The 12,652-nt window shown below is 42.5% G+C and overlaps 1 protein-coding gene across 5 annotated transcripts in view; it reads left to right on the top strand.

Moving 5' to 3' along the window:
- TRMT11 (tRNA methyltransferase 11 homolog) overlaps positions 1 to 12,652 on the top strand; it is a 33,167-nt gene that overhangs the window by 3,736 nt on the left and 16,779 nt on the right. For 4 of the 5 annotated variants that reach the window (XR_014227663.1, XM_082306890.1, XM_082306892.1 and 1 more), the window contains exons 2-7: positions 1,904 to 1,969; positions 2,707 to 2,780; positions 5,079 to 5,160; positions 5,254 to 5,346; positions 6,409 to 6,543; positions 9,500 to 9,656. Coding sequence is in view for 4 of the 5 variants with exons in the window: in XM_082306890.1 (XP_082163016.1) it covers positions 1,904 to 1,969; positions 2,707 to 2,780; positions 5,079 to 5,160; positions 5,254 to 5,346; positions 6,409 to 6,543; positions 9,500 to 9,656 (607 nt within the window). In the remaining variant the exon portion in view is untranslated. The remainder of the gene's footprint in view (positions 1 to 1,903; positions 1,970 to 2,706; positions 2,781 to 5,078; positions 5,161 to 5,253; positions 5,347 to 6,408; positions 6,544 to 9,499; positions 9,657 to 12,652) is intronic. The other variant, XM_082306891.1, reaches the window with a different exon arrangement.

The following is a 12,652-nucleotide window of genomic DNA, read 5'->3' as shown; positions in this document are numbered from 1 at the left end:
AGAAACGTCCCCAATGTTTACCTTTCATTTCAGTTCAAAAGCCCTTTTAGTGGATGGTTTTTTAATTATTACTGGCTGCCTTGTTTCTTGGAGATTTGCTGTTTTCTGTGTTGAGTTTACAGCCTCTCATTTAATTTATGCTGGAAAAGACAGCTACTGAAGAAAACTGAGATACGTGTAAGGCAGAGAGGTAACAGAAAAGGGGCTGATGCTCAGTGCTGGGCCTGCCCCCAGGTCAGAGTGTTACTAGTGAGGCATTGCTTTCATGTGAATTAATGTGGTGGGCTGACCCTGGCTGGACGCCAGGTGCCCACCAAAGCTGCTCTATCTCTCCCCTCCTCAATTGGACAGGGGAGAGAAAACGGAACGAAAGGCTCGTGGGTCGAGATAAGGGCAGGGAGAGATCACTCACCAATTACTGTCATGGGCAAAACAGACTCGACTTGGGGAAATTAGTTTAATTTATTGCCAGTCAAACCAGAATAAGGTAATGAGAAAATAAAAACTAAATCTTAAAACACCTTCCTCCCACCCTTCCCTTCTTCCTGGGCTTAACTTTACTCCCGATTTCTCTGCCTCCTCCCCCCCGCACAGCGCAGGGGGACGGGGAATGGAGGTTTCCATCAGTTCATCACACGTTGTCTCTGCCACTCCTTCCTCCTCGGGGGAGGACTCCTCACACTCTTCCCCTGCTCCAGCGTGGGGTCCCTCCCATGGGAGACAGTCCTCCAGAAAACTTCTCCATCCTGAGTCCTTCCCACGGGCTGAAGTTCTTCACAAACTGCCTCAGCGTGGGTCCCTTCCACGGGGTGCAGTCCTTCAGGAACAGACTGCTCCAGTCCTGCCAGCAAACCTGCTCCAGCATGGGCTCCTCTCTCTCCATGGGCCCACAGGTCCTGCCAGGAGCCTGCTCCAGCATGGGCTTCCCACAGGGTCACAGCCTCCTTCGAGCATCCACCTGCTCCGGCGTGGGATCCTCCACAGGCTGCAGGTGCATATCTGCTCCACCGTGAACCTCCATGGGCTGCAGGGGGACAGCCTGCCTCGCCATGGCCTTCACCAGGGGCTGCTCTGGCGCCTGGAGCACCTCCTCCCCCTCCTTCTTCACTGACCTTGGTGTCTGCAGGGTTGTTTCTCTCACATATTCTCACTCCTCTCTCTAGCTGCTGTTGCTGTTGTGCAGCAACTTTTTCCCCTTCTTAAATATGTTATCCAGAGGCGTTACTGCCATCGCTGACGGGCTCAGCCTTGGCCAGCGGCGGGTCCATCTTGGAGCCGGCTGGCATTGGCTCTATTGGACAGAGGGGAACCTTCTAGCACCTTCTCACAGAAGTCACCCCTGTACCTCCCCTGCTACCAAAACCTTGCCACACAACCCCAATACAATTAGTTAGAAAAATATTTTAAGAATAGTTAGAATAATATTTTAAGAGGAATATTGTTGTGAGAGCATAGGATTGAACAGTAAAGATTTCAATGAAAGAGGAATAGAAAAATGCGAAACAGTGGGATTTGATTACTGAAATTTGCCTAACTTGATTTTATTGTATACTGTACAACATTTCATAGACTATTCATAGCTCATTCTTTTGTAACTGAGCTCTGAGAGAGCTGTTTTTTATACAAACTGAGTTTAATTGTGAAGCTCTGCCCTATCCACAGAATCACTCTGAATGTTTCATTGTCAGTTCCCACAGTAAGTCAGTAGTAAATGCCATTCTTTCTTCTGTTGCCATCTCTCAGATTTTGTTCATAATACCTATGGAGGTCACAGTCTGCAACAGAATTTACGGTGTGCTGCTCTCTCTCTGAAATTGTCACATTACAAAAATCTGCTTTGCTCTTTTTAAAAAAAAAAAGTAGTTAATGCTCCTAAAGCCTAACGTTTATATTTTCATTTTAGGAAATAACATCTTTGCTCTCACTTTATGGTGGACAGTTCAGTGGTGAGCAGGAAATTCGTGTAAACGTAAGTGAGGACCAAATACTTTACTTGAGTGCATGCATGGTATGCAAGTATGTTCTTTGTAGTATTTTTATTAAATATGGGTAGCTGAATAAATTTTGAAGTTTCTTAGGAAAAATAAGGAATCTTCCAAAAACAAGCAATTCTCAATTTCAGTAAAGACTTGGAATTGAGTAAAAGATGCACAAAATGCACCTCAGGATGTTTTCATTTAACAGTGTGAAAAGAAACAGTGCCATCTGCTGGGAGGCTCTCCTTTCTTTTCAGAATAGCCAAACCATGAAAACATTCAGCAGAAGTTTGAATTTGGTGTTTGCCTCTAAATCAATGAGACAGCGTTATCTGGAAGAGTGAAGCTCCGTGTGATTCTCGTCTCAATGCTTTATCAGAGAATGTTACTGGGTTCTAGTTACTACTTGTGTGTAACAAGGTGTTTTGAGTGTTTAGAGGATGAATAATCTAGAGAAGTATAAAAAAAATATTATTTTACCAAGTCAAAGATATGGTGGGAAAATAAAATACCTAATAAAATTTCGTAGCCATTCAAGTTGAGTGTACAGTTTTACCTCAGATTAAATGTTTTATCCTCATGGTCTCTGTACAGTTAGCAGATTTTTTTTTTTTTTTTTTAATCTTCAGCATGCATGTTCTGTTTTTATGGAACAGAATTGTGTAGTTGTGTAATTCATGTTACATCCTGCAGCTAGATATTTGCATGACTTATCTTCTCTTTATTTCAGTCTCCATTTTGGATTCTCAATATTCCTTCAGAAGAGACTGCAAGGGGACTAATGAAACGGACAGTATGTGCAAAGTAAGAGGTGAAAAATCTTGTAAATAACATAGGCAGTGGAAAATTGTTCTGCTATATTCTGGCAAATATTAATTTTGTATGGAGTCTCAAACAGTCTCTAATTAGCTCTAGAATTGGAGAGGCGTTACTGGAGCCTGTAGGACTGATTATGTAGCATACTTGTCCTCTGTACGTAGTGTACGATCAACGCAGGGTCTTGAACGGCATTCTTCACTGCAGAGCCAGTGCTTGTCTTGTAGTGTCACTGATGTTTTAGTTACCTTGAATAAGGTTTAGTTGGTGGCTTGTTTTAATATGTGTATGGCATTAAAAGAAAACCAGTGATACATAAAAACTGAAAATCAAGTTTGGAAGGGAAAGGCGTCCTTGTGTCACCCTCCTAGTGCTGGTGTCTCAGCCCAGGCTGCTGCAGCAGACGTCCTTCTAGAAAATTCAAGAGCACAGGAATATGCCAGAGAGCGATTGTTCCAATGCTTTTGGTCCTGTTTAGAAGTGTCTGCATAACATGCTGTCCAGTGAGGCTTGAGAGATACCTTGGAGGTATGGTTCAGGACGAGAAGCAGCATAGCTGTGGTATGGCTCTCTGACCATACTAAATTTGGGGTGTCGACGCTGTCCTGTTCAGGGTTAGTTTGGGTGCCTCTGCAGAGCATTGCATGGTCCCTGCTGAGTGCTTCTTGTGTCAGGTATTCGGTTTTACTGACAATGACGTGGGTTGTACGCTCTTACCTGAAGAAACCCCATGTATACAAAATTGTCCTTATGATAATATGTTTTCAATGGGGGTAAACTGTATTGCGCTTCAAAAAGCAGCTGTAGGCAATTAAGGAAGTAAAACATGACAAAACAGCTTGCAGATGTTCCATATGCCATGCTCTTTCAACTAATGTATGCTTATTTTATGTAGAAAGCATAACTGGCGCACTGTTTTTTTCCTAGTCTACTATTGGTCGTGGGGAGATACGTTAGTTTTAGAGTAAGATTACTGGAGCATCTCCATTGCAATGCTAATGAATATTAAAAGCTTGGAAGCTTACATTTGTCTAATTGAAATCTCCCCAGCATTTTGCGTTTTTTTTCCAATACATATGTAAGTATAAGAGTAAGAAGTGGGCCTGAAGGTGTTATAAGAGCTTCTCTGACATTTGAATAAAATTTGAAGATGAATGTTTAGTTCTCTCCAGTACTGCCTATGCTGTCAGCATTTCCATTGCTCCATCTAGAAATATAGTTTAAATTCTCACAGTAGATAGAAACAGATGCTTTAGGAAAAAAATAAACACTTTGAAAAATGTACCTTTTTTCAGTGTAAATGCAGGTTAGAAATGTAGCCTTAAATCGTTTATTCCAGAAAGGAATATTTTAAGTAAATGTCTTACCACTGGGCCTTGGTATCTGCTGTTGTCGCTTAGTAAAAGGTAGTTCTCTTTTATTTTTGTTTGAGTGAGCTAAACCTTTGAACGTTTTGACGATTTTCTTTCAGGAGTCGTCTTTGGAAAGGTACTACATGGCACTGCTAATCCTTAAAGCCTGTGTTTATGGTGTGTTGCAAATGCACATGAGTGTGTAACAATATATGCAGTGGCACTAGGATTCCTGTACTAAAAAGATTTCTTTGATGTGGAAAGTCCACTCAGTTGGGATATTTGAATGCTGGGGGAAAGGTCTGTGATGTGGTGTTGTGCCTTCATTACAGTAGCATCGGCTATCTCATCTTCCAAGGCAGTGCTTTTCTTAAAGCCAGCAATATGGAAAGAAAACAAAAGAAAATGTAAGACAGCATAGTGTTCAAACAGCTGAAAATATCAGACATCATAACCACATCTTAAAATGGGATAGAACCTCGGGTGATGTCATTATACATAGGATGTTACAGTTTCATGATTTGTTTTACTCCAAGGTAGTGTAACACTTTGAAAGTCTGTTCTTGACCTTTTTCAGCCTTTGCTTACCCCATCAAATCGATAGGTACAACTGAATTTTGTCTCGTTTGCTAGTATCACTGTGCGCCAGAAAAAGGTCTGGTGATGTCCAACGGTACTAAGACTGAAATTTACCTTTTAGTATATGTTACCAAACAAAAAAGCTTCATCGACATACTAGTTTAGGATTAAAAATAAGTGTGTCCCTGTTAAGAAGAAAACTTAAGCATGTGCTAAGAGTTAAATAACACACTTGAATACTCCATAAAGCACAGCCTAAATACATTGGCCAAGAAGGTTAAAAGGAGTTAAGTACCTGCAAGGCATTTTTCCCCACCCCTATATGACTGCACTCTAAAAAACTTTGTAATTTCAGGTCTATATTTGAACTCTGGGGTCATGGAAGATCTGCGGGGGAGCTCTATGCATCTTTGAAGAACTATCCAATGGACAAGATGGTATGCATCTAAAGAATCTGGATAATATGATTCCTTAATCAGGCTGAATAGCACTGCAGCTGTACTAATGAAAGTGTCTTTGCCTTTTTTCAGCTTCCATATCTACAGGCAGATTCTACTTACAAAGTACATATTCATACATTTAATAAAACACTGACCCAAGCACAGAAAATAAAAAAGATAGATGTAAGTAGATGTTTAAGAAAACTTTGACATTTAATTTAATCTATTCATGTTGTTCTTATTCCATGCTATCAATGTTGTCTGGAGTGTATTTGAGTTTGGGCTTCCTGATGATCTTGAAGCAGTTCACAGCTTATGCCTTGTCAGCTCTAAATGGTATCTTTGTGTCTGAATTAACATTCTCGTCAAAATTCATGACTTTGTATGTGCCTTACATGGTCTGTTTAGAAAAAAAATATACAAAGGCAAACAAATATCACTGCCGATTTCAGCCCAGTGTGCTGGGGAAACTGAAGCTTATTGCCCAAAACTGTAAGATTCATATGGATAGAGTTAGGTGCTAGATTTTCAGAAAATCTGTTGCTTGATCTCCATATTAGGCATTTATTGTTGCAGAATGTGGAACAAGCCAGTCCAGTGACTTCAGTTGCAAGCTGTAGATTGTGTGCTGATTTCCTATTCTGTCCTTATGCTCTTGTCTGCACTTGTGCTCTCCTCCTAACTGTATCAGTTAGAAAAATTTCCTAATTAAAATAATGACTGTTAATTTTTGCTCTTCCACATTCTGTTTTTAGCAGCCATTTATCCTATTTACATCATTTACAGAGACTGAAATTATCTGTATTAATAGTAGCTACCCTTTCCCCTTTGTTCAGTTTTTGTGTACGTGAAATAATGCTAAGTATGTAAATTGGTCTAACTGCACATCACTGAAATCTTAAATCCCATTGTTCATCATCAGCGTTGTTTTTATAACTTGAAAATTACATAGTTAATATGCACAGTTCATTTCCTCTAAAGTTGGGTTCTGTTCAGTTAATAAAAGTTATTGTTCCTGATTTCTACTCCTTAATCATTTGAGCTATCTTTATTCACAAAAAAGGCATTTCAAAAATCCAGAAAAAAATTGAGAATGTACTTTTAGTACTAATCTATCATTTCTGACATGTGGAATTGCGGGGGTTTTTTTGGTTTGTTTTTATAATATTTTTTTTTTTTTTGTGGGGGTGCATACTTAAAAGTTTGACCCTGTTATTTTTGACTCTGTTTTTCTTTATTGTATAGGCCCTTGAATTTCTGCCATTCAAAGGAAAAGTAAATTTAAAGAATCCAGAACACAGCTTCTGGATTTTGGAAGATTATGGAATGGATCCTAATAATGTTCCAGAAGAGCCCCTTCATCTGTATTTTGGTAGATGGGTGCGTGAGTATGCTTGCTGCAGTTCTTATGAGCTTGTATTTTCAGGAAAGTGTTCTTCAATTTAAATGTAAAAACTTGTGTTGAGTTTTAGTGGAAGCAGACAATATAATTATGGCTGAATCTGTCACTGCATAATACACTGACGCAAGTCTTGAAAGTCCTTATTGTGACTAGGAAAAAGCAGGTTAATTGAGCAATTTAGAGGTGGAAAAAATTGAAGTTATATCTGGGAACACACCTTATCTAGCCCTCCACTGAGAGAACTCAACCAAGCAATGAGACTACACATATTATTGTGGGCCCAGATGGAGCTAAAAGCAACAGCAGCTTGTTTCAAACACGAAGCAAGATGTACAGGAACTGTAGATGGCTTGCAGCCCTGCCGAGTCGCATCAGCCCTGCTGGAGCGTTCCGTAAGTGCTTCAAATAGTCCTGGCAGGCACCTCCGCAGAAAGGCACAGGCTGATCCCTGAGGCTTTGGATACCGGCGGGTCCAGCCCACAGGTGGATGCTCACCTGGGGGGACACTGACAGTGCCCTGCTGTATGGTAGGAACCATGTTCAAAAACTGTCTGGAGCTTGTTGTCTGAGGCGTTCAGTACAAATGTTCTTGCCTGTTGGGTGTATGCACTCCAAACCTGCTGCATTATTGTAATATTAAGATCCCTGGTGGTCTAGTGGTTAGGATTCGGCGCTCTCACCGCCGCGGCCCGGGTTCGATTCCCGGTCAGGGAAAGTTTGTTTTGTCGTAGTGGCTTTCTATGATGAAGTGACTACATCAGTGGATGAGGGAAGAGCTACGCATGTCACCTGTCTGGACTTCCATAACGTCTTTGATATGGTCCCCCACAATACCCTCCTCTCTAAATTGGAAGGATATGGATTTGATGGGTGGACCATTCGGTGGATAAGGCTGGATGGTCGCATCTGGTCAATGGCTCGATGTTCAGACAGAGAACAGTGACGAGTGGTGTCCCTCAGGGGTCCGTTCTGGGGCCAGTGCTGTTCAATATCTTCATCAATGACATAGACAGTGGGATCAAGTGCACCCTCAGCCAGTTTGCAGATGGCACCAAGCTGAGTGGTGCCGTCGACACGCCTGAGGGACGGGATGCCATCCAGAGGGATGTGGACGGGCTGGAGAGGTGGGCCTGTGTGAGCCTCATGAGGTTCAACAAGGACAAGTGCAGGGTCCTGCAGCTGGGTCGGGGCAACCCCCGGTATCAATACAGGCTGGGGGATGAAAGGATTGAGAGCAGCCCTGCCAAGAAGGACTTGGGGGTGCTGATAGACAAAAAGCTGGACATGAGCCGGCAATGTGCTCTCGCAGCCCAGAAGGCCGACTGTATCCTGGGCTGCATCCAAAGAAGTGTGGCCAGCAGGTCAAGGGAGGTGATTCTGCCCCTCTGCTCGGCTCTGGTCAGACCCCACCTGGAGTCCTGTGTCCAGCTCTGGGGTCCTCAGCACAGGAAGGACATGAACCTGTTGGAGAGGGTCCAGAGGGGGGCCACAAAAATGATCAGAGGGATGGAACACCTCTGCTATGAAGAAAGGCTGAGAGAGGTGGGGTTGTTCAGCCTGGAGAAGAGAAGCTGCAGGGAGACCTTATTGCGGCCTTTAATACGTAAAGGGGGCTTATAAGAAAGATGGGGACAGACTTTTTAGCAGGGCTAATAGTGACAGGACAAGGGGTAATGCTTTTAAACTAAAAGAGGGTAGATTCAGACTCAATATAAGGAAGAAATTTTTTACAGTTAGGGTAGTAAACCACTGGAACAGGTTGCCCAGAGAGGTGGTAGGTGCTCCATCCTTGGAAACATTCAAGGCCAGGCTGGATGGGGCTCTGAGCAACCTGATTGAGTTGAAGATGTCCCTGCTCATTGCAGGGGGGGATGGACTAGATGGCCTTTAAAGGTCCCTTCCAACCCAAACCATTCTCTGATTCTATGATATCCTGAGGAAATCTGATCTGGTCTTTTATTTCTTGTGAGGAAAAAGTGGATCCCCAAAGGACATCTTCCAGAATGACACCAGCTACTGATGGGAGTATGTGCTTGCAGTGTCCTGGGTCAAGGGCAGCTGGAAGGAGGGAGAGCCCCTGCTGAGGTTGTACAGCTATGGTCAGGGGCTGTGCACACAGAAGTTAGAGATCCAAGCGATCTGTTAGCGCCTGTGAATATTCTTCATGCCTGTGATTAATGTGAAAGCACTCTGGGTTGTGGCAATACTGCAAAACGTTGCAGCTGTTGTCCCATCTGTGCTGAATTCCTGAAGTGTTTAAAATGAGTAAACCACCTGAAAAAAATAGGCAAGTGTATTTTGTTTACCCAGTAAGACTGATGTTGACCGGAGCTGGGGGATAGTGTTGGAAGAGCTTTTGAACATGTTTTCTTCCAGGCTGCTTTGGTCCTCTTGAACATATTTTGGAAGTCTGATGTAAAAATGTTAGCATTTGGTCTTTGTTTGTTTTTCCAGTAAATTCTGATCTGTCAACACTATCCTAAATTTAGATTTTGAGCATGACAGAAAAGCCAGTGAAGGTGGAAATTCTGTGTGACCTTAAGCATGTGTGTGTGTATGTGCACGCACGTGTTAATGTGCTTTTTTACCCCTCATCATTTCAAAATTCTTTTAGCTCTGAATTGCCAGGAATTGTTTTTCTGATACCTAGAATAATAGCAAAGTTGCTCTAATTGTTGTTTCTTCAGAAGAATTTTCCCTCTAAATTGTTTGTATGTTTTTGACCTCTGCTTGAAGAATTTATCTAGGTGTTGAACCAAGATATCTGTTGCTTGGAAAGAAATCTGTCCTATTTTCAGACAGCAGAAAGCAAAGTGACGTGTTACGAAATGAGGAGTTCCCTATTTGTTGGATGGTGTCACTTAAGCAAGTCTGTCAGCCTGTCTGCTTATATCTTGTATCTAAGACCTGACAGTGATTTAAATGTTTCTACAGATTGCAGATGGCCAAAGAGAACTTATCGAGTCCTACAGTGTAAAAAAGAGACACTTTATTGGAAATACTAGCATGGATGCCTGCCTGTCTTTCATTATGGCAAACCACGGGAGAGTAAAACCCAATGATGTTGTATATGATCCATTTGTTGGAACAGGTATGTTTTTTTTTTTACTGCTGGGGAAAAACTGGGAAATTGTGTTACTGCTCACACCACACTTACCTGGCGCAGTGGCTGCTGGTGCTTGACTGAGATTTGAGATGATACCAAAAGCAAAATGGTGATTATAAAATGAATGTTTTGTTAACTCAGGAAGGGTTTTGGGGGCAGGAGAGTAACTTCAGAAGATGTTAACAGTTTATTTTACACTTCTGACAAGTCTGTCTTCACTATATTATTTTTTGTAACATGGCTTAAGCACTAATTCATGCGTGTCATGAACTGCTTAAGATCCAAAGTGACTAAGAGCTGAAATTCGGCTAGAGCACGCCCTGCAGCCACTTTCAGAATGTTACAAGGAGCAGCGTTTTTGGAGCTGGCTATTTAGAGGAGTGCTGAGGGCACTTCCGGGCATATAACACAGCAATGGTTAGGTCATAGCATTCCATAGTGATCAGTTCCTTGTACCATCATGTCTTGTCTTCAGGATAATATTGTTCATGCCGTGTATTTTCCCCCAGCTGAATATTTCTTAGTTAAGCCAGGAGGGGGAGCTTTTATTCCACATATTACTGTGTCTGGCATAGAAGTACTTTTTACCTAAGGGAAACTCAGCTGTTTTGTAGGTGAAATAGAAGATGTATTGTATCAGGTTGTGCCATTTAATCATACAAGAGTATATTGTGTTAAGCTACCTATAGTAGTTTCTTCAAAAGCATAACAAAGGCTGTGCTTCTGACCTGAATTTTGCTAAACTTTGATCAAGACGACAAACGTGAGATGCATACAGTTAAAAATACTTACATCAATGGGAGGATGAAAAGAATTTATTGCAGAAATCACTACAGGGAAGTCAGGGAGAGAGAAGACAACACTACAGGGTCAATAGTAGGACAAACTCTTATTAGCATGTGGCTTCTTTGATGTGATGCATCTTTGCTGGCAACATGGACAGTGGGATTGAGCACGCCTCCAGCAAGTTTGCCGATGATACCAAGCTGTGTGGTGCGGTCGACACGCTGGAGGGACGGGATGCCATCCAGAGGGACCTTGACAGGCTGGAGAGGTGGGCCCATGTGAACCTCATGAGGTTCAACAAGGCGAAGTGCAAGGTCCTGCACATGGGTCAGGACAATCCCAAGCACAAATACAGGCTGGGTGGAGAATGGATTGAGAGCAGCCCTGAGGAGAAGGACTTGGGGTGTTGGTTGATGAGAAACTCAACGTGACCCAGCGGTGTGCACTCGCAGCCTAGAAGGCCAACCGTATCCTGGGCCGCATCAAAAGAAGCGTGGCCAGCAGGTCGAGGGAGGTGATTCTCCCCCTCTACTCTGCTCTCGTGAGACCCCACCTGGAGTGCTGCATTCAGCTCTGGGGCCCCCAACATAAGAAGGACATGGACCTGTTGGAGCGAGTCCAGAGGAGGGCCATGGAGATGAACAATGGGCTGGAACACCTTTCTTATGAGGACAGGCTGAGAGAGTTGGGGTTGTTCAGCCTGGAGAAGACAAGGCTCCAGGGAGACCTTATAGCAGCCTTCCAGTACCTGAAGGGGGCCTACAAGAAAGCTGAAGAGGAACTTTTTACAAGGGCACGTAGTGATAGGACAAGGGGTGATGGCTTTAAAGTGAAAGAAGGTAGATTTAGATTAGGTATTAGGAAGAAATTCTTCACTGTGAGGGTGATGAGGCACTTGAACAGGTTGCCCAGAACAGTTGTGGATGCCCCATCCCTGGAAGTGTTCAAGGCCAGGTTGGATGGGGCTCTGAGGAACCTCATCTAGTGGAAGGTGTCCCTGCCCATGGCAGGGGGTTGGAACCAGATGATCTTTAAGGTCCCTTACAACCCAAACCATTCTATGATTCTCTGTACCACAGAAAACAGACCAGGGATATAATATTTTCAGAAACACAGGGCTTTAGTGAACTGTATGTTTTTGTTTAAAATTTTTGTTCATATATGACTTGATTTTTTTGCGTTTATAATAATGTCTTATGAAATTTCCTCCTTATGCTTGTGTTCCTTGCAGATGAGTAGTACTCTGAAGGGTTGAGGAAATTCCTCTACTTCATCTCTAAGCAGTTTGTTTCATGTCAGTGTCTATGGTTTTGTGTCTTTTTACAAAAATCTGCTAAACCAAAATCAAAAAATTCTCTGAGAGCATTCATTCTCTTGGGAGTGAAAGTTGAAGAAAAAAAGGGAAGGGTAAAGTTAGAGGAAGAAAAATCACACAGAAGTGGTGAAACTGTAGAAATTCAAGATAAATGTTGTGTTTCAGTTCAAAAGTGTAACACATACAAAATTCTCCCCAAATTGCCTAATGATTTGAATTGCAATTTTTGTGGTTTTATTGCACTAGGCAGCTGTAATATACAGGCTTGAGATTAAAGGTATATAGGGACACTGGAGAAACTGGGTGGCGTGCCATTTGTTAGTAAAGTGTATTTATGACTAAACAACTAAACAGTGGCTTTTGCACCTACTTTTGGTGAGTAAACCCCAGGAATTTCAATAGTCTCTTGAGGTCTCTTAGAGGATTTTCAAGATTGTCAGTGCAACAGCACCCTGCCACTGGAATTCTGGGAGGTAGCTCAGAGTAGAGAGCGATGCAGTGGGTTTGAGCTGATGGGTTTGGAAAGAACATACATTCAGGATTTGAGGAGTACTTTGAAGAAACTGCAGTTCACATTTATTTATTGGCGCAACTTTAATACCTGGCTTGGTTTCTTCCTGTTTTTTATGCTGAAAAGGTAAAGAGTACCAAATTAGAATGGCCTTGCAAAACGGTGCTTGCTTGTTGGAAACAAACTGGTTTTGCTGGATGAGCCAAATCACAAGTCTTCCACAGTAGTGTAAGAGTGGAGAATTGCAATTTGTCCTTGGAATGAACGGTGCTTTTGACCAGGCTCGTTTAGGAGACTTGATTCCCCTTTCTTGTAAAGCAGAATTGGAGTGGCCAGGATTGTTTTTGAGTTGTAAAATGTAACTTCCAT

The sequence above is a fragment of the Platalea leucorodia genome (genome assembly GCF_965183815.1).
Source record: "Platalea leucorodia genome assembly, chromosome: 3".
Taxonomy (NCBI): domain Eukaryota; kingdom Metazoa; phylum Chordata; class Aves; order Pelecaniformes; family Threskiornithidae; genus Platalea; species Platalea leucorodia.
Note: the sequence above shows the minus strand (reverse complement) of the source record. Positions and strands in the feature narration are given on the sequence as shown.